We start from the raw sequence: 22,968 nt of genomic DNA on the forward strand, positions 1-22,968 counted from the left end.
GGGGACTAGAGCTCCACACATAAGTCCTGCATTCGGATGCAAGGTCTACCTGGGGAAGAGGATGTGTCTGCCCTCAGCGCACCTGCACCCTGAGGCGTACAGTGCAGAACAGCTGCTCGCACAGCCTCGCAGTCAGGTGTGGACCTGTGTCTCCTACATTCCTCCCCGGTGACTCTCACAGGAGATATGGCTGACCCCTCAGTTCCCTCCTATCTGACTTGGGTCTTCCAGCGGTGTCACAGAAGACATTAGCCTGGCCTGTCTAATGTTTTATCAGTGAGAATGGGAATGTGGTGGCTTGCAGGCCTCTCAGCTGATGTGGGACTGAGGGAGGTCAGCCCCGATGGTGACTTTATAAGTAGACGTTTCCTCGGGGTCAGATGCCTATCCAGTGATGTGTTCTGGGAAAAGGGCCCTGTGATTCAGCAGTATTTAGCAGTGTCCCTTCCTTCATCATTCATTTCTCTCGCCAGCTCTGAAATGTCCCAAGCCACTGATGCCTGGGTGGGTCTGGGTGGGTTTATGACACCTGTCCTGCTTTCTGTCTCCTAATCTGCACCCTTGAATGTGTGTTCCACGTCTTATCTCCCATTTTTTTTTTCTTTAGAGATGGGAAGTGGCTGCTAGGATTCAAAGGAACTATTTAAATCTCGCCTGACTTCCTTTTCTTTGCTAATTGTTCTCCCCCATCCAGAGGCAGCTTGTCAGCTGTTTCTTTGATTTGGCTGTTAAGATAAGGGCCGGGAACTAAAGAGAAGGGGGTGGGTTGTAGTTCATGAATGTGGGAGTGGGCACAGCCACTTTGTTTTCTGTGTCACCTGTGAATTCATGGGTGCCTCAGACCACACTGTGTATCTCTCATTTGTCTATCCCAGCCTGGGATATTCTCCAGCACATGTGAATTCATGGGTGCCTCAGACCACACTGTGTATCTCTCATTTGTCTATCCCAGCCTGGGATATTCTCCAGCACATGTGAATTCATGGGTGCCTCAGACCACACTGTGTATCTCTCATTTGTCTATCCCAGCCTGGGATATTCTCCAGCACATGTGAATTCATGGGTGCCTCAGACCACACTGTGTATCTCTCATTTGTCTATCCCAGCCTGGGATATTCTCCAGCACATGTGAATTCATGGGTGCCTCAGACCACAGTGTGTATCTTTGATTTGTCTATCCCAGCCTGGGATATTCTCCAGCACGTGCATTCTTTAGGACACATTTCTCCCAGTGTCCCAGATAAAGAAAGAGGGAGGATAGAGATAGCTAGATGGATAGATAGATAGATGATAGGTAGGTAGGTAGGTAGGTAGGTAGGTAAGTAGGTAGGTAATAGATAGACAGCCAGTGCTGACTGACATCAAGAGAGGTTCTAGACTTCCAGACAGCTTGTATATCAGACCTTATTATGCATAGCCTGTGTTGCTACAATCAACGTGAACACCCACTACAAGTTAAATTTGGCTTTCTAAAGGCAATGATTGCACACAGTGACAGATGTACAGAGGTACGGGACACTTGGCACTCTGTCCAGCATGTTGTTCCTGAAGCGAGGCACTTAATCACGCAATTTATAAAGTAGCTGTTCAAGGACAGGGGGTGAGCTTGTCACTTCTCGTATGCCCTGCTGTGGCATCTCTAAGGGCTCTGGGGGATGGACAGCCCTTGAGTGGCTCTGTTGGTTTGGAATTCCATGAGTGAGCTCAGGATTTCCACAAAGTGAGCAGCTGGATACCTGGGAGACAAGAGCGTGTCCTTTGGGATCTTGGCTGATGAGTACCTGGGAGACAAGAGGGTGTCCTCTGGGATCTTGGCTGCTGAGTCTCCTCAGCTGTAGCATCTCTTTCAGACCTTGGACCTTTGGGGTGAGGCACTGTGCTGGCAAGCTCGCCCTGCCTCAGTGCTTGGTGCCAACTTCCCTCCCTGTCTCTCTAACATAGCTGCCCTTGGTCATCTGCCCTTGAATCTTTTTTTTTTAAAGTAGCAAATTAAATGGGAAGATTCATGTTTTTATACTGTGCCATCTACAATCTATTTTATGGGAAGGCTACTGCCTCGTAATTAACAAACTGCAATGGAATTCATTTCCATATCTTGCTTACTGGCCAAAGAACTTAACATTTAATCTATCAGTATTAAGGAATTAAGAACATGAAAGCAGGCAATGCTACTATAAATTTAGTATGACTCTACAGACCTCTATGAAATAGGCCTAGGAAAAATGACACAAAGAGTTTAAATTTAAATTATTGTTAGTTTTAAAATAATTGGACCGTAGCCTGGCTTCAGGTATGGCCCCAGTGCAGCTCCTATAGGCTTGGATGTCAGTTTTGAGATGCAGTGAAACAAGCAGCCCAGGAAAGCCGTTTTCAAGTATTGAGGTCCCCCCCACCCCACGTCATTCTTCACTGTTATGTCTTCCGCCTTCCTCACTGACATTTAAATCAAGATGTTTTTGATCCCAAGCAAAATGATACAGAAGCCCAGCTTCTTGCTTTGTTTCTTCGAGTGCCTGTGTTTTGAAGGAACTGATGTTTTGTGGAAACAGACTAAAATCCCTCTCTGTGCTGGCTCAGGTCTGTTTGACAGTGACTTCCAGGCTCACGACGTTGGATCCCAGGGGAAAACGGGCCCAGTGCTGATAATTACTTGATAACTTGTCGAGGGAGGGGAGTTAACGACGGACACCAAGTGTGTATGCCATCGGATATATGTGGGCTGCAACATGAGTCCTGGGACCTCATTAGAGGATGCGTTGGTGTGCAGTGGCCTTGCAAACAGGAAGCAACCCAATACGTGATCAAATTTGACCCCTGGAATAAATACTGCTGCCAGGTCAGCCAGGCATGGGTGGGCATCTCTATTGACCCTGGGAAAACTGATTTTTAGAGAATCCAGATGGTGGGCATTGAAGCTAAGGCCATAATCTTCTCGCTCCTGGCTGGAGTTCTTTCCCTATCAGAACAAGTAATGGACGGGAGACAAAGTCAGATTCCTCCTGGGTCTGCTCCCCCCAGAGCCTAGATGCCTGTCCTTTTCAGTTGAGGTTGAAACGCTAAGTTCCTAGCCTCCATCTTTTGGGTTATTTTATTTTTTTGTTTTTCTAGTAAACGTTTTATATGTCCTAATTTACTTTTGAGGCTCTCTGGCAAGTTTCCTCATGTTTAAACCCAGACTGTTGTATACTTTTTATATTATTAGTTCTAGATATTGCTCTCAGGGTTAGATCTCCTCCCCTCCCCTCCTTATCCTTTTCTTTTTGAGACAGTTTCTTGCAACCTTGAACTCTAGATTCCTCCCAACTGAGTGCTGGGGTTTTCGGGATGTGTGGACAAGCCTGGTTTGTCAGGATATTTATTTCATTGGTATTGTTCATGTTTTCTGTTACCACAGACAAAAAAAAATGTTCATGGCCAGACTGTGGCATTTCCTGACATTTATATGTCCTAGTTCTGTTTCAAGACCCCGTCACACCCACACACGCTCTCAAGTTGACGTCCTCACTCTCCAAGAGCTACTTAGGAACAGAGGGTATTTTTCAGATTTCCCGTTAACGCAAAACACACTCTTTAAACTGTTGGTTCAGAGATAACAAAGACAAGCAAACTTATCTTTATGGGCAAAAGATTTATTCTTTTTTTGTCTGAACTCAGGAAAGAGCCACCCCCCTGTGAAGTCTTGTTATCAATTATCTATGTTCTCCAAGTCTCAGCCCTTCCCTAAATAAATCCTCTGTTAAGCCAGAGCGGAGAATTATTTGACCATTTTCGTGGAATCTGGAAAGAGAGGGGCAGGCATGCTGCCGGCAGAACGTGACATCACGGCAGTTCTGGGCAGCCCTTAGGATCATCGTCTCATGGTGCCCAGATCAGGGGCCATCCAGCATTCCTCTAAAGTCTACCATGTTCTCTGAGGACAGCCTTCACTGAAGGGAAAGTATCCTCGTGGGGTTAGTAGCAAAAAGGCTGCTACGGGCCAGGTCACAGAGATGGGGTATTTAGGTGTCCCCTGACCTAAGGGGACACTCACCTGGGTGTTCGAGCTGTGGCAACATTGCTTTACTGTCTACATGAAGGTTGCCTCCTTGCTGTGTGGCCTGGCATCCCCAGAGTGACTTCCTGTGTGGGCTGAACCTATCGTGCCTGCCCACCCGAAAGACCCCCTAGGGAACTTTGTGCCAGGGAAGAGCGTAGGATGACTTCTACAAATAAAGACAGAGCAAGGCAATGGAGCAAAGCCTCTACTCGCTGTGGGGTGCTTTGCCACCCTGGGCTGTGTTCAGTTCTGTGCCCATGAGCCTCTTCCCTCTAACTTCATGGGCCCTGGTGACTCGATTCAGCCCCCTTTTTGCTGCTGTGCCCAGTGTACACAGTCATCCAGGGACACGGCTAGCAGTTCCCAGCCTGACATTCAGTTCCATGGAGGCCTTCTGCTTTAAATGAATATTTATTTATTTATTTGATCAATTATTAATTCACTCGTGCATTCTTTCACTCTTTGCTTTTTTTTTTCTTTTTCTTTGTAACACGCTGTAGCCTAGGTTGGCCTGCAGCTCATTGTGCAGCTCAGGCTGGCTTTGAACTTGTGGCCAGTTCTGTCGCTGGGTGTGAACCTCCACGCCTGACTTGTATGAATCTCTTTCCCTTCTCCCCTCGAGTCTCACACACTACAGTGAGGAGGGGAGCCAAAGGTGAACCTTGAGTATGTTCTGCTGCCCTGTCCTCTGTGTACCTGCTTGTAGGACTCAGTTGCTTTCTGTGCCCTGTGCTGTTCGCATGCCGTCACTTAACCAGCCGGATCTTCTCAGTTTACAAAGTAGGTGCAAAAGTTAGACTGGAAAATACCCATGATGCAGAGTGGAAGGGAGGCGAGAGTGGGAACTAGGAAGAGTGGATCTCCTCATTCAGTACAACTGATATTCACCAACTAAACCAGGAGAATCCGTGGTTCCTTGTTCCTGCAGCCACAGCGTCTTGTTGCTCCATAGTCCCAACATATAGGCTTTTTGTTTCCTATTTAAAGTTCTTTCCTAGACAGTTCTACTTCTAAGGCCTTTGTCAAGCTCACGTCTCTCTGTTGTGCCCTTGACTGTGTGTGTATACACACACGCATGCACACATTGGTGCAGAGGTGAGACAGGGTCTCTTGTAGGCTGACTTGAGCTCACCCTCTTGCCTCTACCTCCTGAGGGATTTCAGGTCCTGCCACCCCACCCAACATTTGATGCACTCCTGCTGTTAACAGCCTAGATCTACTAGAGACGCGTGGACCCAGCGCTCCCTCTGGTGGCCAGACCGAGAGCCACAGAGGACTGGCTGCCCAGTAGAGACTAAGGTTTCCTGAGTCTCCCGTGTCAACACTTCGCTAAGGAGGGATCTAGCTAGGATCCCTTTGTGTGTCCTAGGGTTAGATGTCACTGCCCTGCAGGTAGAGCTCCCGGGAGCTACCCGTGTTAGGGAACCGGTGAGGGGGCTGGGGTGAAAGGTCTGTCATCTAATGAAAACCGTGGGGGAGGGGGCCCTTCCAACGAGGGTGTAGCTCAGCTCCCAAGGCTGAGCAAAAAGATACTCTGCAGGTGTGGGACCTCCTTTGGTTTTCCTCAGCTTCTGCTGAAGGTCACGGACAGGTGGGGAAGAGCCCGCAGCACCCGGCGAGCACAGAGGCAGGAGGCCAGCGTGGGAACCTGCATGCTTCAGGGAGCATGCCCCTGAAGGATGCGACAGAGAGCTCCATGTGTGAGATGTCTGCATCTTCGCCCTAGCGGTTTGCCAGCACGTCAGTCTGCTGCCGCTTCTCCTCCGTCGGTGACCTCCTTCTTGGCCAGTTTGCTGTTGGAGGACTGGCTCCATGGGAAAGTTTTGACTAGTCTATGGTAGGAGGGTATTTGCTGCTTTTGGTTATTCTTGTGTTGAGTGAACAATTCACTGTGTCTCCTCACTGCCTTGACTGCGGTGAGCCCCATCGTGAACTCGCTGGCCGTGTTGACACCGAGGCCCATAGTTAACTTGCTGGCAGGGTTGAGGTTTGTGTTGGACCGTGGTAGACCCGACACTTCCTGCAGTTCAGTGACCCTGTCTCCTGTACTACCTTTGATTCTTTGAGAAATCTGTGGAGCAGAAGGGAAACAGAACCGCAATGCTGCCCTCCCCTTGCTCAGCTGTGTGAGTCCTGTCCCCGTTCCCTACAGCAGTGCAGTGTCAAACACAAGGCATGCAGGGAGCTCCCAGAGGGCCCCTGTCACAGGAGCTTTTCCATGACCTGCTGACACAGATTGCAGCCTGCCTACAACTTTCCCAGCAGTATCGCATTCCGGAAATGGTCCTGCAGATGCCTGTTTGGCTAGGCTCAAGGGACTGAACATGTGGAATTTTGGTGGAGTGCCAGGGTCCCCTGTTGACCATGGTCCCCCATTGACCGTGATTCTCCCGTTGACCATGGCCCAGCATCCCAAATAGCTTCCTAGTAGCCACATGCACAGGGAGCTATGGACAGAAAATGCACAGGTTTTGTCTCTCAGCTCTGCTCAGCCTTGAGTGGAAAGTAACATCTCAGGGTACCGGATGACAGAAAGGCACAGCTGCCTCAGGACCATGTCCAAGGCAGAGATTTTCCTGTTGCTGTTTAGCTGGGAGCAGAGGCATCAGCTAGGCACTAATGGGGCCTCAAGGACTAAGCCTGTGCCAGGAACCCTGGCTCTTTCCTGCCCAGGATTTCCCAACATGTAAAGCTGGTAGGACGTGTTCATGTACTTGCCCCTTGCGTGGGGTGCATCGTGCTATTGGTTATCTCGCAATCCTGCCTCCTGCACGCCGAACACTAACCGAGTAAAGATGAGGTAGAGGGTGGATTGCATTCTTCAAACAGCGTTGATCATCTGATTCCTTGTGTTTTCTGTGCAAACCCATGGAGATCCTCCTGCCCATGTTTTGCTCCGGGTATTAGGAAGCATCTTTGCCTGTTCTGTGGTTCCCATGGAGATCTATGATCCTATTGATTAGAATGTGAAAAATCAGTTAAAGTTTGATTGAAATGGGGGTTCTATGTTGGCCCTTGAAACAGCCATAATTCATCCATTTAAAAAATTATTTTATATAGGCCAAATTAAACATTTGTTGAGTTTTATTTTATGAATAAATGTGTTTTGTCTGCATGTATGTATATGTGCTACATGTATGTCCAGTGCCCGCAGAGACCAGAAGAGAAGGCATCTAACCCTCCTGAAACTGGAATTACAGTTGGTTGTGAGCCACCATGTCGGTGCTGGGAACCAAACCCTTGTTTGATTCTGCAAGAGCAGTCAGTGCTCTTAACCACAGAGCCATCTCTCCAGTGCCTTAGATAAACATTATAGAAACAGAATTTCAACTTATCATTGAGGATGAACTCATTATGTAGCCCAGGCTAGCCTCAAACTTGCATCAATCCTTCTTCCTCGGCGTTCCAAATGCTAGGATTAGAGTCACCACCCTGGCCATCGTGTTTGCTTTTGATAATGGGATTTTTGATGGCCATTTATTTTAGATACAGTTTGTGTTCGTTCTAGACGTTGTGATTGGTAATTATCCCTTGATTTTAGAAATTTCCTACTATATAAACGTCACGAGTTCTGGGTGCTTTGTGTTTGACTTTCTGGCTGAGACACTAGTTGAACCTTAATTAAGCTCTTTTTATGGTGTTCTGAGAGCAGGGATGCGGTCAGGTTTACAAAGGCACCTTTTCTCTCCACATTTTACAGCATCTTTATGTGCTTGCCGTAGATGATACGGTCAGCAGACGTTATGAGTTTCTCCAGCATGAATCTGTTTCAAGCCTAATTTGGAACGGCTAACGTCAGCCCCAAGATGACGCTGCAGGCTGCTTTCATCTTCATAAACAACGGCACTTTGTTTCTCCTCTTCAGGTTCCCAGTTTCCCCGGAGAACATAGCCGCAATGGCTTTCCTTGATGGATACAGTCTTTACACAGAGACAGATTGGATTTAAACTTCCATATATAGTTAAATGGCTTTGGGGGCTAGAGAGGGTGAGCTTTTTTTTTTAATTGATGAATACTATTGGTGTGCATTTATTAGGCACAATGGGGTAATTTGACGGCTGCATTTGGTCTCTGTCAGTCCAGTTAGTTCAGGGTGGCCTGTGTCTCGGCATCTTCAGGCATCTCCTGGTTTAGTGCTGAAAATCTGTATATTCTCTCTTTGACTGGCACGGTTCCTCACAACAGCAAACTCACAAAGCTTGGTCACATTGAAGCTTTTGTGTAATGTTTTACAAGCTTCTCTTGGTGACTATCCCTTCCTCCATTGCTGGGACTAGAACCCAGGGACCCACATGCTAGGTAAATGTTCTGTTACTAAGCTATACCCCCAGCTCCTTATCTTTAATGTCGCTCACCATTGTGGTAAACCGTGGCTGTGGTGGTCAGTTGTGCCTAGGACCAACCGAGTGGCCACCCTGTCCTTTGACTTCGCCTGTCCCACACTGTGGGAACTGGATGACAGGGGAGCTCTTCCTCCTCCACTCTGCACTTGGCCCTGAACTTCAGGGTGGTCACAGCTGGACTATTGCCCACTGCAGCTGCAGAGTCTGGCTCAGAAACCCCTGGCACCGATGGCCTTTGCACGGCGTGTCCGGCTCTCTCCTCTCCCTTCTTCCCTAGGGGAAATCTCTGCTAGAAGCAGGATGGAGGAGCCCTTTGGCTCCAGTGCAGCTGCGTCGTGTGCCAGCTCATTGTATAGTTGCTTGAGTGCTTGTCCCTTCTATCCGTTCTGTCTATGTTCTCATGGTAAACTCAGAGAGGACACGGGGCATCTAAATATGAATGTGCAGTTTTTACTGGAAAAATAAAAAACAGGCAATTTTTTTTAAATGGGGAGTAGCAAAAATTTTGTGATGGAGTCACTTCCTTTTTAGCTGATTTCAAAACCCTTGAGAGTTGCAGTTGCTTAAGTCCTCTAGTGGTATTTGGGGAAGAATGTGTCCTTGTGTGAAGGCCAGTCTGGGAATTCAGATTTTTCTTCTCTGTTCCCAGGAGTGTGTGGGGTCACCAGTGACTTGTGACCAGTCAGTTCAGGATGGGTGTTGAACATTCCCTACAGGAGGAACGCAAGAGGGTCTGTTTCACTGGCTGATGTCATGCTGTGGGTTCCTTTAATATGCTACTGGGAACCAGCTTGCTCTAGTGACCTAGATAAGGAAGGGCCTGGGGTGGGCTGACTTCATTTCTAATTCTGGTTCAGCGCTGACTCAGTGAAAATCTGGGAGGAATCAGTTCATCTGGCTCCCGTCCGCACTGTGCTCATTCCATGATTAAAATGAGAAATAATAAAAAAAAAAATCTTATCTCTGTTGGTCTTCTGGTGATACTGCCAATATCAATTAAGTACTAAAAATACCCCACAGATATACTAGAAAGTTCTCCAGTGACGTGCCCTCCTTATTGCCTCCCCAGCTCATGTTGGGTTATTTGAGGATACACGATTCAGTTTTTATTTTATTACTATTTTTTATTATTTTGGGGGCCAGCTGTTCGCAGTTCAGTTGTGTTCTATTTTGAGCACAGCTTTTTTACATCCAAGGGCTGGGCACTCCAGTTTGGTGGCCCATATGACAGCGCCTTAGTAGTCAGCGTGTTTCCTGCCACCATCATGATTTAGCATTTCCTGTGTTTGCATGGTGCCACCATCATGACTCAGCATTTCCTACAGTTGCATGGTGCCACCATCATGACTCAGCATTTCTCATAGGTGCATGGTGCCACCACCATGACTCAGCATTTCTCACAGGTGCATGGTGCCACCACCATGACTCAGCATTTACCATGGTTGCATGGTCCCACCATCATGACTCAGCATTTCTCGCAGGTGCATGGTGCCACCACCATGACTCAGCATTTACCATGGTTGCATGGTGCCACCACCATGACTAAGCATTTACCATGGTTGCATGGTGCCACCATCATGATTCAGCATTTACCGTGGTTGCATGGTGCCACTACCATGACAGTCTGAGGGTGAATGTATTTGCTTCACTCAGCATTTGTACAAGACTTGGAAATCACCTTCCTCAGCACTCACCAGACATTGGGAGAAGGATCCAGCGTCCATGTCAAACTAGATTTGAGGGCACACAGTGTGCTTGATTTGGCTTCTTCTAGTAGATTCTATTGGTACTGGCCCAAGGGTGCTTCCAAAGTATAGGAATTTACTACATCCCCTCTTCTTTGAAATGTAAAAATATTGTCCCCTATTTATTCACATACACTCCACGAAAGCCAGGGGTCACCTTCACACTTTTGTATTTATAAAGACCCAAGGGTTTGGCGAGGCACCCTCAACTGCCAGGACCGGTTGACAGTTTGGAGGAAAGCGTGGCTTTGGAGGGGCTGCCTCGTCTTGTTTGGATGATGTGATGGTGGACATTTTTTAGTAACTCATGGTGTGTGAAATGCTATGCGGAGGTGAACGGTTACGTGTAATGCACACCACACCAGGTCTTCTTTACTTTGCACTAACGAAGCCTCGAGAGGAGCACTGGGTTTGAAGCAATCCCGCTGGCCCGCTCCGAAGCTCCTTCTGAGCCTCGAGAGGAGCACTGGGTTTGAAGTGATCATGCTGGTCCGCTCCGAAGCGCCTCCTGCTGGCCCGCTCTGAAGCGCCTCCTGCTTTGAAGTCAGCTATAACGGGTTATTTGCGATATGGAGAAAATGGACTTATGTTTTTTTTAATTGATAATCAAAACCTGCCAATCTTCCTAAAAGATCACTTGTTCCCTTTTGCTGCACACCGCACACTGTCCCTCGGTTCAAAGCTGGGTCCCTCCTTCCTGTGTGTTTTCACCTCGCCAGGGTTTCTTTTCTGTTTGGTCTCAACCATGTGGTCTGACATCCCGCTCCAGCCCCCTCAGCCTTTCTCCAGCCCATATTTCCTCGTATTCTGAGTCCTTTTGTCTCTTCTTGTACTTATTTTGCATTCATCTTTGGAAGGTCAGCCTAAGGCCCAGAGTCTCACAGTTTTTCTCATCGTTCTTTGTTCTTTCCCAGTGTATTGCAACCCTTGTCAAACATTTCTACCTTGAGTGATATTCCTTATTTTAAAAATCACGTTTCTTATTTCATTTCTGGGTTGGGGCAGAGACTACCAGTAAACTTTCATCTTTTCTTTTGAAAAAGAGCTTGACCCAAGCCCACTATGGAACTATTGATCATTTGTGGCTGAGATCAGAACTCTGATCGTCACCATTTCTGAGAGGTCTACAGAGAGAGACATGACTGACCATGGCATCACAGCATGTCCCCTATGGATAGCAAAAAGGTGCTAGGAACTGGCTGAGATTATAATCAACTCACTGAAAAAAACTTTATTAGTTTTAGTTTACAGACTTTACATATTATATAGCTCTTAATATGTACAAAACATTTTGTTAGGTGTTGAATATTAAGAACTCAACATGAGGCACTGGAGAGGGCTTCATCATCCATTCTCAGACACTCATTGTGAACTCTTGCAATGCTGAGTAGAACTTAGAAAGACTTAGGCTTCAGTCCATTTCCTTTGACCAAACAGCCAATAGGATGAGCAGATTGATTGGTGGGTAGATGGATGGATGGATAGATGAGTACATGGATGGGAAGATGGATGGCATATTGGATATACGTTAAGATAGATGATGAGCAGATGGTATGTGAGTACATAGGCAGGCAGATATATAGGTGGATGGATATGGAAGGGCAAATGGAGGGGAAGATAGATGTGCGGATAGATGGGTGGGTGGATGGGTGGATGGATGGATGGTTGGATGGATGGGCGGACGGACGGATGGACGGACGGATGGACGGATGGATGGATGGATAGATGGATGGATGGGTAGGTGGGTGGGCAGATGGATAGGTGGTTGGATGGGTAGATGGATGGATGGGTAGATGGATGGGTGAGTGGATGGATAGATGAATGGAGAGATGAGTGGGTGGATGGTTGGATGGGTGAATGGATAGATGGAAGGATGGGTGAATGAGTGGATAGATGGTAGATGGATAGATGAATGGATGATGGATGGAGGAACGGGTTGGTAGGTAGGTGAGAAGAGATTTGTTGTTAAAATTGACTGCTATGATTGGGAGACTGAGTTGTACCACATGTCACCTGAAAGTGGGTGACTTAAGGAAGCCAATGGTGTAGCTCCATCCAAGGCTGCAAGCCTGAGAACCTGGGGACTGCTGGCAAAGTCTGCAAGTCTGAAGACTGAGGACTTGAACTGGTGATGTCAAGGACAGAAGAAGGGTGGTGTCAACCCAGAAGGCACCAGAATTGCCCTCTGCTCTGACTGTTAGGGACTCTGCTGGCTGTTGTTCCAGCCTTCACCACTTAGAGACAATCCTCCCTCCCTCTGCTCCCCCATTCAGATGCTGTCTTTAGAGCAAGGCCTTGCAGGCACAACCAGGCTAACACCCCCAACACCCATCCCAGTTGACTGATCTTCTCCCTTGCCCTCCGTCTGACCTCTGTGCTTTTCTGCAGGGAGAAAGAGGCTTTCCAGGGTTACAAGGTGTCATTGGGTTTCCTGGGATGCAAGGACCCGAGGGGCCACATGGACCACCAGGACAAAAGGTGAGCTTGACTGGTATGGAGGAGGGCCGGATTGCAAATGTCTCCAGTCTTGTGACAGTGGCCTGAGCCATCCTTATGGTACTCTGGTTTGTTGTAGGGTGATACTGGAGAACCTGGACTTCCTGGTACAAAAGGGACAAGAGTAAGTACAGTGCCTGGTGACCCTGAGGACCGAGGTGTCCAGAGCTCAGTGGAACCTTTGCCCCAGGGGCAGCCAGCCTGCCAGCCTGCCTCCTTCCCTTCCTCCCCTCCTCCTCCCTCCCTCCCTTCCTCCCTTTCTCGCTCCCTCTCTTCTGCCTCTCCTCACTGTCATGGGCCACCACCTCTCTTACCTGTGGACTGCTGTGGGCTGCCATGGGCCATCACCCTTCTTACCTGCAGGCTGCTACTGTATGTAAGCAGAATTCCCTTGCTAGATGAGCTTGCTCATTCTTGTTCATTCTTCTTCAAGGCTCCCTTATAGACATTTTAATTTGGAAGAGAGGGTCGTTAATTATCTGTCCAAAGTCATTAGAGGGAGAAAAATGTCATTGAATGTAGAGAGACGTTTTCAGAACTGGACTCTTTACTTTCTCTACTGCGTCACTCTGGAGAGAACAAAGACGATGCTTTCTGGGCAGAGAGAAGCCTAGGACAGCGTCTGGAAATGTTTGGCTGTGGTTACATAGTGAAGAGGAGGTGGGATGGTGGTGTCTGACGCTCCTTGGCATTCTCATGGGCTCGTGGGGCTGCGAGAGGGGGAACACTGTCGTCACTCTCTGGATGCAATCGGCCACACTTGACTGCTTAGGAATTAGAAGGCAAGGGCTCTTGCAACGGATAGATTTGAGTTTATCCCATGAGCAGTTCTTCATAAAGTGTTTATGATTTTAATGTGGATTGAACATTCATTTGAACTCAGATAACACAAGAGATCCAGTGAGGACAATGTTATTCTGTGTATTCACAACCTTGATTTTAGAGACAAGAAAGAGTGTGCTTGCACACACACACACACACACGCACACACACACATTCCTTTAGGTCTACACTTTTGCTGGGTCTCAGTGCTTCCTTCCCAGAATGCTCTCTGCTCGGTGCTCATGTTCTAAGCTCTTTGACTGGGAAGGTGTGAAGGAGTAGTAAGGTTCCCTGTGATTGGCTGAAACGCTTTTGTTCTGTCTTTACAGGGACCTCCTGGAATAGCTGGCTACCCTGGGAACCCCGGGCTTCCTGTACGTATACAAAATACACACATGGATTTCATGAACTGTCCTACCACCTGGTGAGTTCCTATTTTGTTGACTTCTTCGTTTGATTGATTGCAGGGTATTCCTGGCCAAGATGGTCCGCCAGGTCCTCCAGGTATCCCAGGATGCAACGGTACAAAGGTAAGCTTAGACCCAAGACCCTGCCTTGTGCACCCACACGTAGCTTCATGCTACAGTGCAGTCACTACCTTGAAGCTCGCTTTCTCGCATGAAAAAATGCAGCTTCCCCACATTTAATGTATGGAAAAGACAGCGGTTCCTTTCTACTTCTATGCTTTAGCCTGAAATTGTTCTTTTAAAGATTTTATCTGGAATCTACTAAATCAACCCCAGATCTGCTCTCCCAAGTCTTTTATTTCTGTCGCTCTTGCTGGGGAGTTCGGGGTTCCCCCCATAAAGTGGCACCCGGTGTCTTACTCATATCAGACTGTGCATGCTGCCACTGAGGCAGCTGTTCTAAAGTGTGGGACAGTGATGTCTGATGTGAAGTGTTGGGGTGTGCATGCATGTGTGAATTTCCCATGTCTCCTAGGGAGAGAGAGGTCCGCTTGGTCCTCCTGGCTTGCCTGGATTCACCGGGAGTCCCGTGAGTATCTGATTACTCAAATAGATTTTCTTTTTCTAATTATTGTTTTGGTGCTCATATCTTATTACTTCTCATGTTTTTGGAGAAACAAAAGTTATAGCTAAACTTCTTTCTTTTCTAGGGACCACAGGGGTCGCCAGGAATAAAGGTATGTTTAATTTAATTTCATTTCCCTCGGTTCCTCATAAGAAATCAATCGAAAATACTCTACACAAATGCCCTAAACTCTGTTATATGAAAAGGATATATAAATCACACAGAGAGACTTAGGCACCAGGCTATGCCAAGCCTTGTGCGTGCTGTGAGCCTTGGGAAGAATTCAGGAAGTGATTCTGGCACAGGCCACTATGGTTCATTGGCCAGCTGGTCTACTTGGTGAGCTCTAGGCCAGAGGAAGAAAAAAGAAAAAACCAAGCAAACCAAAAAAGCCACAAACAAACAAAAACCAAGCTGGATAGTACTTGGGGAATAACCTTCAGAGTTGTCCTGTGTCCCCCCAACTCCCCAGGCCTAACTCCCAGCCTGGGGTCAGTCCCACCCCAGTATTGAGTGGATTCCAATTTTCTTTATGTGTCTTTCAATATTTGCATGTTTTTCTTCTTTTTCCCTCTTCTAGGGAGACCCTGGTGAAATTATCGGCCACATCCCTGGAATACCTTTGAAAGGGGAAAGAGGATTCCCTGGTGCCCCTGGCACGCCAGTAAGTCTTTGCTGCAGGCATCGAGTCTCCCCCTGGGTGGACTGCAGTATCGTAATCCTTTCTTGTCTCACCTAACCGTAGGGCCCACCAGGAGTGCCAGGACTCCAGGGACCTGTTGGTCCTCCAGGATTTACCGGGCCACCGGTAAGTGTCGAGGATAGTCACTCGGAGGAGAGAAGTGGCGCTCTGTGGACTGACCGAGAATCTTGTCCTGTGGCTCTTTCTTAGCTCAGCTCCTTTGTTAGGAGAAAGTGTAACTGACACCTCCGGCCCCCAACTCCCAGAGCTGTGGGAAATGGGACCCTTAAGGCATTCTGGGACAGATGGCCTGGAAGCCAGACTGAAGGTCACTGGGGTGGGCTCTGCCCTTGGTGTAGGGGAGATGGGTTGCAGAGGCAGGGGCATATTAGAATTTAAGGGTCAGTTAGGAGCAGGGCACAGACCTGGAGGGGACCCTGAGGTGAACTTAGCGCCTGGAACACTGGGGAGGCCGCCCCACCTCTGGTTGACATTCTTTGCAGGATGAGGGAGACTTTCCCTCATTCCCACACTCCCGCAGCACAGAAAAGTTAGCATGAAAACATTTATTTACTAAGAACAGACAGAGGTGATTGAGTCTGTGGTCTGTAACACCCGACTGCTCATCCTCTCAGAGAACCTCAGGCTCATATTTATATTTAATCTCTTTTCTTTTTGTATCGTTTTGTTCATATGTATAGATAGAATCCATTCACCTTCCTATGGGTTAATGACATCTTTTTATATCACAGAGTGGCCGGCTTTTCTCTTTCTTTCTTTCTTTCTTTCTGTCTTTTAAAAAATGATTTAGGGGTACATTCTGAAATTTTCTTGAAAGTATGGGACCATTTTTTGGCATCACCACCCTCTACTCCCCAGAAGAATTGGCTTTTCAAGGTAGAACCCTGCATCTGAAGAGGGAAGGTGCTGGACCCATGTGGGCTGCTCCAGCTAGGAGCACAGGCTGGTACCTGCAGGCCTTCAGCACCCAAGGGGCAGTCCTTAGCCCTTGATGGATTTCTGCCCCCTTCATTATTGTCCTGACCCATAGCTGGCTGTCTTCAAGGCTTTATATGTCTGAGGAGTCACATCCTTCTCCTACAGCAGAGTCTCAGGATGACGTCAGTACAAAGACTGTGCATGTCCGCTTCTCCTTTGTTGGAGAAAATACCCAAAGAAAACCGTCTACAAGGAGGACGGATTTATCTCCGCTCATGGTCTCAGGGGTTTTGATTCGCACAGTCCTAGGCTCTGTGATTCTGAGCCTGTGGGGAGACAGCACTGTGGGGAGACAGCACTGTGATGGGGAACGTGAGGTGTAGTTGAGACATGACAGAGGAACAGGGGAAGTGTGGGGACAAGATGCCTCCTTCAAAGGAACAACCCTATGGACTCACATTCTCCATTCATGCCCCCTACCCCAGCAAGTCCCTTCCGTTATAGACACATCAGTGGTTAAGCACCCCTGTGATGCTGTCACCTCTGAATAGTGCCACCAGCTGGGGACTATGTCACCCCCTTTTCTGTGGTGCAGAGGGGTACTTCATCGTTCAGATCATAGTTGATTTCGAATATTGTTTAACTAAAATGCTCTCTCTTTCAGGGTCCCCCAGGCCCTCCTGGCCCCCCTGGAGAAAAGGTAAAGGTTTTTTCTTTTATTATTCTTGGCCTTCATGAAGGCTTATGTTGAGTTGCCATGGTCTGTAAAGAGCTTTGGAGAGCCACGTCTTCTCACCCATAGATGGGACTCCCTGTCAGTATTAGTACTGTCCGTTCGTCTCTCTGTTGATTACATCGCTCAGTCATTTTCCTGTTGTCCAGCAACCCCTACTATCCTCATCCCCCCTCCTCATCTTTGAGACCCTCCAATCCCATCTACTCACCCCTTAGCAATCTCTTAGATTCATTGATTATTCCCTTACTTTTCTGAGCCCTGAGTTCAAAATCCTTACATAAACGAATTCTTATTATAGTGTTTGTAAAATTCCTTGCACGGTTATTGCATCCAGCGTGGCTTTTCTGGCAAAGCGTATATGATGTTTGTAGGACAAAAGTATTGCTTGAAGCCTAACACCTGTCCCACCTGTGTGGTGCTTTGAGGATGTCTGGCCAAGGTGACAGACAGCCTTAATAATAAAGTGTCCTTTGTAACCAACAGGGGCAGATGGGCGCCAGCTCCCAAGGACCAAAAGGTGACAAGGTGAGTGAGTGCCCAGTATGGTTCCTCTGCGTGTTCCTGTGTTTGGAGGGGACATGGGACAACTTTCAGGATTGCAGAATTTGTTCCGCCTTGCCAAGAAACGAGGCCGATTGTGGTGCCCAGTAACTTATTGGAACAGGGCTCAGTCAACACATACATCAGCTCTCAAATTCATGTCCAAAGAGTGACATTTAACTTGCCTCCTAGTAGCATCTATGAAACCCAACAATGGGAGAGGCCATTGTGAGGAGGAGGAGGCCATGATGTGGTGGGAACTGGTTTTTTCTCGGGGATCAGATGCTTACCAAGGTTGTGTGCTTTGGAAGCAGGGTGGTGGTGGTGGTGGTGAAAACTGGACAAACATCTTTTTCTTGGCAAGAAGGGCAAACAGTGAACCCCCTGACGTTCTCTCTAGTAGTGTCCCTGGGTAAGACAAAGGGGCATTATCACCATTGCTGTCTGTCTTTGGGTGTGCAAGCTGGTGTGAGTAACTGCCACCAGGGGATACCAGACAAGGTGGGACTGGACAGTGCCTGGGCTAATGCTTTTTACTGTTGAAGTCTTTGGTTCTCATTCATGTCTGGCTGACTGGCCCTTTAATTCTGAGTGTGGCTTAGCTGTTATGCAGCCTGAGTAAGAAGTCTAAGGATTCTCTTATTCTGGGCTCACCTAAAGTATCCCCTTTCTTGCCAGTCTCCTATCAGCTGGTGTGTTCTCACTGATGCAGTGGTGTGTGCTGATGAGTGCACACTAAGTGTGTTCTCACTGACACAGTGGTGTGTGCTGGTGCCTGCCCTGATTCAGACTCGTAAGCTTGGGAGACACTATTCTCTGTAGACACCAGTGGTCCGCTTTCCTGCAGAAGTCAAGGCTCCCATTATTGGAGGAGAGTGTGCTAGTGTTTAGCTCCAGGCTTTTACTATCCTATCACAGCTCATACCTAATTAACCTTCATTGTTTACATGAACAGGGTGAGCAGGGGATCAGTGGTCCTCCTGGAATACCTGGACAGGCACAAGTTAAAGAAAAAGGAGAATTTGCCCCAACAGGAGAAAAGGTATGTCTGAGTTCTATTCATTAGATATCTGCTTTCTATTGGACAAATTCTGAGGGGAAAAGATTGAAATGCAGATTCTCCAGCAGTAACCCACCTTGTCCTGGGAAGAGGGTTTCTAGATGTCCTGTCCCATGAAATTGAGTAGCTCTGAGGACAGAAATGACTGTCCTGGGTTGTCTTGGGACTATTCTGTGTCCCTCCACCTAACAAAGGGTTTTTTTTTTTTTAAATAAGCCTGGCACTGGGGAGAGTCTGTGTGGGTGGGAGGGATCCAGCTGAGGGGTAGGAGGATACCATGGTCCATCCTCTCACTAGAGTGTTAGACTGTAGCCCAAACCATGCTAGACAGGTACCACTGGAGGCCAGTATGCATCTTTTGTTAATAAAAAAAGATTATTTTTTTGGCAGTTGATATGCATGTGTAGGTGTTGTAATACGAGCTGCGGGCTACGTTCCTGGTGCCCGGCCCCTCCACACAGCTAGCTTATGCCCAGAAATAATTACACGAAAACTGTATTCTTTTAAACACTGCTTGGCCGATTAGTTTTAGCCCCTTATTGGCTAGCTCTTACATATTGATCTAACCCATTTCTAATAATCTGTGTAGCCCACGAGGTGGCTTACCAGGAAAGATCTTAACCTGCGTCTGTCTGGAGTGGGAGAATCATGGCGACTCCTGACTCAGCTTCTTTCTCCCAGCATTCTGTTCTGTTTTCTCCGCCTACCTAAGGGTTGGCCTATCAAATGGGTTTAGGCAGTTTCTTTATTAATAAGAAATCACTCCCACATTATGTAGGTATGTCTCTGTGTAAGTAAGTTCATGATTGTGTGTACAGGTGCATATGCAAATTTATGCATATGCAGCAGCAGCCAGCAGCATTGCATCTCCCTGGAGCCTGAGTTACAGGTGGTTGTGTGCAGCCCAGTGCAGGCCTAAGCTCAGACCTTTTGCTGGAGCAGTGGGTGCTCTCTGAGCCACCTCTGCAGCCTGGAGTTTTTTTTTCCTTAATGAGTTCAATGTAGCATCTGAAACATTGAGCCAGGCATGGAGTGCACCCCAGTAATCCTAACACCAAGAATGCTGAAGCAGGAGGATTGCCACAAGTTCCAGGCTAATCAGAGATTCATAAAAAGGCCCTGTCTCAAGGAAAAGAAAGGAAGGAAAGAAAAAGGGGGAAAAAGCAACACGGGTGTGATATGGTAGCTAGATGGGCGATTTGCTGTTCAGTGGGTGATTTAGCCGTTAGGTGGGTGCTGTAGCCATTAGATGGGCAATGTAGCTGTTAGATGATACTGATCTATCTCTTCCCAACCCCTTAATCTCTTTAGGGTCAGAAAGGTGAACCTGGATTCCAGGTGAGTACTCTGGTCCTCCTTGCCATTATTGCTTTTGTGTGAAGGATGTTTCATTATGGCATTGGTAGCCAAAGTGTGGTTGGCTTCATATTGTATTTGCATATATCAGAGAGTCTAACTCCGTCTCCTCTTGTCTCTTAAGGGAGCCCCAGGGTATGGAGAGAAAGGTGAACCGGGCAAGCCAGGGCCACGGGTAAGTGCTTCCCTCTCTGTCTGCTCCTCACTGTGAACACACTCCCCTCTAATGCCCGGACTCATAGAAATGAAATGGGAAGATGGATACATCTGTAGGGTTTGCTAATTTCTTCCTCAAACCCCACTGAGTCTGCTGTGGAAGGACTACCCATGCTGTCCCCTGGGGACACCTCCCCGTCTTGTGCGGTCAGAACGGGTGCTTAGGTATTTCTGCCAATCTTGATACCAGATATGAGTCCCCGCCCCCTCCCATGCCAGGCTTGTGTGTGGCTGGGACCCTGATGGTCTCACATGCTTCTCCCTATCTGGGCACAGCAGTAGAATATCTGCTTAGCTGCTGGTTTCTGGGAATGTCTGATTCCTCCCTGCAGGCATGTGTGGAAAGAGACGAACAGGACTATGGTGTGGTGTGGCCATAGTTATCTGTGAAAGGCTCATGTCTACCTCTTTATTATACAGGGAAAGCCTGGAAAAGATGGCGAGAAGGGAGAAAAGGGGAGTCCGGTAAGTCCCCTTCCTCTGCAGTGTCTGGGTGGATGGGGGCCGCCATTCTCCTTGATGAGTATCCTTTACCTCCCTTCCTTCTAGGGCTTTCCTGGTGATTCCGGGTACCCAGGACTCCCAGGCGAGCCGGGCCCTCAGGTACGTGGTGGCGTTGTTCTGAGGTTTTACCTTTCCTGGGTCTTTCCTCCTAGAAGCTCGCTAGTTTGTTTTCTAGAAGAGAGAACTCTGAACTCAAGGGGAGAAAATGTTTCCACTCTATAAGGATTCAGCACAGTTTGTTGACTTTCCTGGGCTGATGAATTTTGTAAAAGAAGACTGTCATGAGACACACTTGGTCGAGCTTCTGTCTTTTTTTGTAGAGATTATTTTTTTTCCTGGTTATAAAGGAGGAGAAAATGCAGAAGTAGAAGAAAAAGACAGCCTGGGCCAGGTTCTGCCTTCTGCTGTTCCTTTGTGAACACATGCATGTCCCCTCTGTGAACACACGCATGTCCCCTCGACAACATAGGTTTGAAGGCCACCTCTTGTCCTTCTTCTTCTTAAGTTTTAAAAAGTTACATTGATTGATTGGCCAAGTGTGTGTAGGCACACATGTGGAGGTTGGAGGATAGCTCCTTCTATCATGTGGGTCCTGGGTTGTCAAGCGCTTTTGCCCACTGAACCATCTCATTGACCCACACTTGCTTTTTGAAATTAATAATGTTTTGTTCATAAAATAAGGTTCTAATCTATATGGACATCTACAAATTAGTTATATGTAGACACCTTTTAACATCTGTGTCTTCTACTGACTGGGTTCTAGTTCATTTTAAACTTGTCTGAAGTCAACACTGGAGTTTGTATGGTTACTTTAAGTGTAAATCCCATAAAAATCCCATATAACCACCATAAGGAGTTGGAGTTAGAAGCAAACTGTGCTTTGTAGCAATTTAAAGAAGAGCCTTCTAGTTCTACAGGGCTCTCGTGGTCCTTCAGGGTGGCTGCCACACAGGAGGGTGAGCAGTGACTCTTCAGTCTCCCACTTAGGCAGACATCTTTGTTTCCACATCACCTTTATGTGACACAGACGAGAGGTGTTTCTGCACAGAGTAACCGAGCCAGTCCCAGAGCCAGAGGTCAGGAGAGGACAATGATTTGGGTGTCGTGTAGTACAACTTCTATTTTGCCAGAAATCTCTTGGCCAGCTTTCTGCTTGCTCATCTATATGGTATGGCTGCAAATAACTGTGCACGTTCCTTGCAGGGAGAGAAGGGTGAAGCTGGACTTCCAGGCCCTCCTGGATCTGTAAGTAATAAGTGTGTTTGAGGTGGGTCCTAGGTGCCATAAGATACTCTGCAAAGTCTCCTTGTGTGATGTGATGCTCTTATTTGAAGTGGGTGCCTGCCATATAAAGTAATTCATATTTTCTCTGATTTTAACAATCACACTTTTATCATTTTTACCTCTGGAAATGAAAAACATTGCACGTGGGTAACCTAGAAACCTATTTTGAAACCTGTTATATATATTGATAGTCCGTCAAGGAAAATTTAGTAGGAGGGGCAGATTAACTATCACCCGATTGTTCTAGCAAAGCAACTTATGTTTTCTAAGTAGTGTTCTCTCCTTGTTCATGCCCACTCAGACCCTCTATCATTGTTGGCTATTCTGCTCCAAATCATTGTTGAAACAGTGGGCACCCCTGTTCTGTTCACTGTAGGTGATGCAGGTAGGACTGTGTCACTCACCGTGTGGGTGAGAGCATGGGGGCCAGAATAATCTTTCCACATTTCAGTGACAGGGCTACTGCCCTCTGCATGCCTTGATGAGCCCGGTGTACCTGCGGCTCTCCCCTCACCTGTGACTCACCCCAGGGTGCTCAGGTCCTCACCTCACCCCAGTTCTACCAACTCATCTTATTTAGTTAGTTTTAAAGGTTTCTACAATATCTATTTTTTAATGGACAAGGAAAGTTTATAGGTACTTGGAATGTACAGTGATTTTCCATATATGTGCCTGTTATAGAATGATGGAATCAGAGCTACTTAATGGCACCTTGAAGAGTATCTCACTTAGGTGGATTGGCACTTAAGCAGATTATCCACACACTCCCTCCGTTTAGTTGATACAGAGGGATACTGTAACAATACTGTAACTGCTTGAGTCTGCAGTTTTCCTTGCTCTGTGGGGACTCAAGATCATGGTGCGCCAGGTTTCCTTTTCTCGGTGAGGCTGGCCTTGCCTTCTTCCTTGGTCTGTGCCTGTGATATTCAGGAAGTGCCCTCTTTGGTCTTTAAAGAAAGAAAAAGCATCAGATATTCTCCAATAAAGGAAAAACAGTTAGTGTGTGCTCCTACCCTGTCCACCAGAAAGACACAGACGGGCACGCCTCTGCTGTACCGTGAAGCACCCCATGTGTTTCATGGCGTGGATGCAGTTGCGCATTTTAGACTAGCCATGGCTGACTGAGCGAGGCCGTCGCTGCTGCTGAGGAGACTGTACAAACCAAGCAGAGCTGCCT

General features: G+C 47.5%; 1 protein-coding gene across 1 annotated transcript in view; it reads left to right on the forward strand.

Moving 5' to 3' along the window:
* The window catches only part of Col4a1 (collagen type IV alpha 1 chain), a 114,755-nt gene that overhangs the window by 53,588 nt on the left and 38,199 nt on the right, over positions 1-22,968 (forward strand). The window contains exons 3-18 of the mRNA XM_041673761.1: positions 12,513-12,602; positions 12,700-12,744; positions 13,772-13,816; positions 13,910-13,972; positions 14,385-14,438; positions 14,560-14,586; positions 15,055-15,138; positions 15,220-15,282; positions 16,760-16,795; positions 17,315-17,356; positions 18,327-18,413; positions 19,743-19,769; positions 19,912-19,962; positions 20,424-20,468; positions 20,553-20,606; positions 21,711-21,752. Of these exons, the coding sequence (XP_041529695.1) occupies positions 12,513-12,602; positions 12,700-12,744; positions 13,772-13,816; positions 13,910-13,972; positions 14,385-14,438; positions 14,560-14,586; positions 15,055-15,138; positions 15,220-15,282; positions 16,760-16,795; positions 17,315-17,356; positions 18,327-18,413; positions 19,743-19,769; positions 19,912-19,962; positions 20,424-20,468; positions 20,553-20,606; positions 21,711-21,752 (855 nt within the window). The remainder of the gene's footprint in view (positions 1-12,512; positions 12,603-12,699; positions 12,745-13,771; positions 13,817-13,909; positions 13,973-14,384; positions 14,439-14,559; positions 14,587-15,054; positions 15,139-15,219; positions 15,283-16,759; positions 16,796-17,314; positions 17,357-18,326; positions 18,414-19,742; positions 19,770-19,911; positions 19,963-20,423; positions 20,469-20,552; positions 20,607-21,710; positions 21,753-22,968) is intronic.

The sequence above is a fragment of the Microtus oregoni genome, unplaced genomic scaffold, assembly GCF_018167655.1.
Source record: "Microtus oregoni isolate MIOR12 unplaced genomic scaffold, Mior012 000024F_ref0000369, whole genome shotgun sequence".
Taxonomy (NCBI): Eukaryota; Metazoa; Chordata; class Mammalia; order Rodentia; family Cricetidae; genus Microtus; species Microtus oregoni.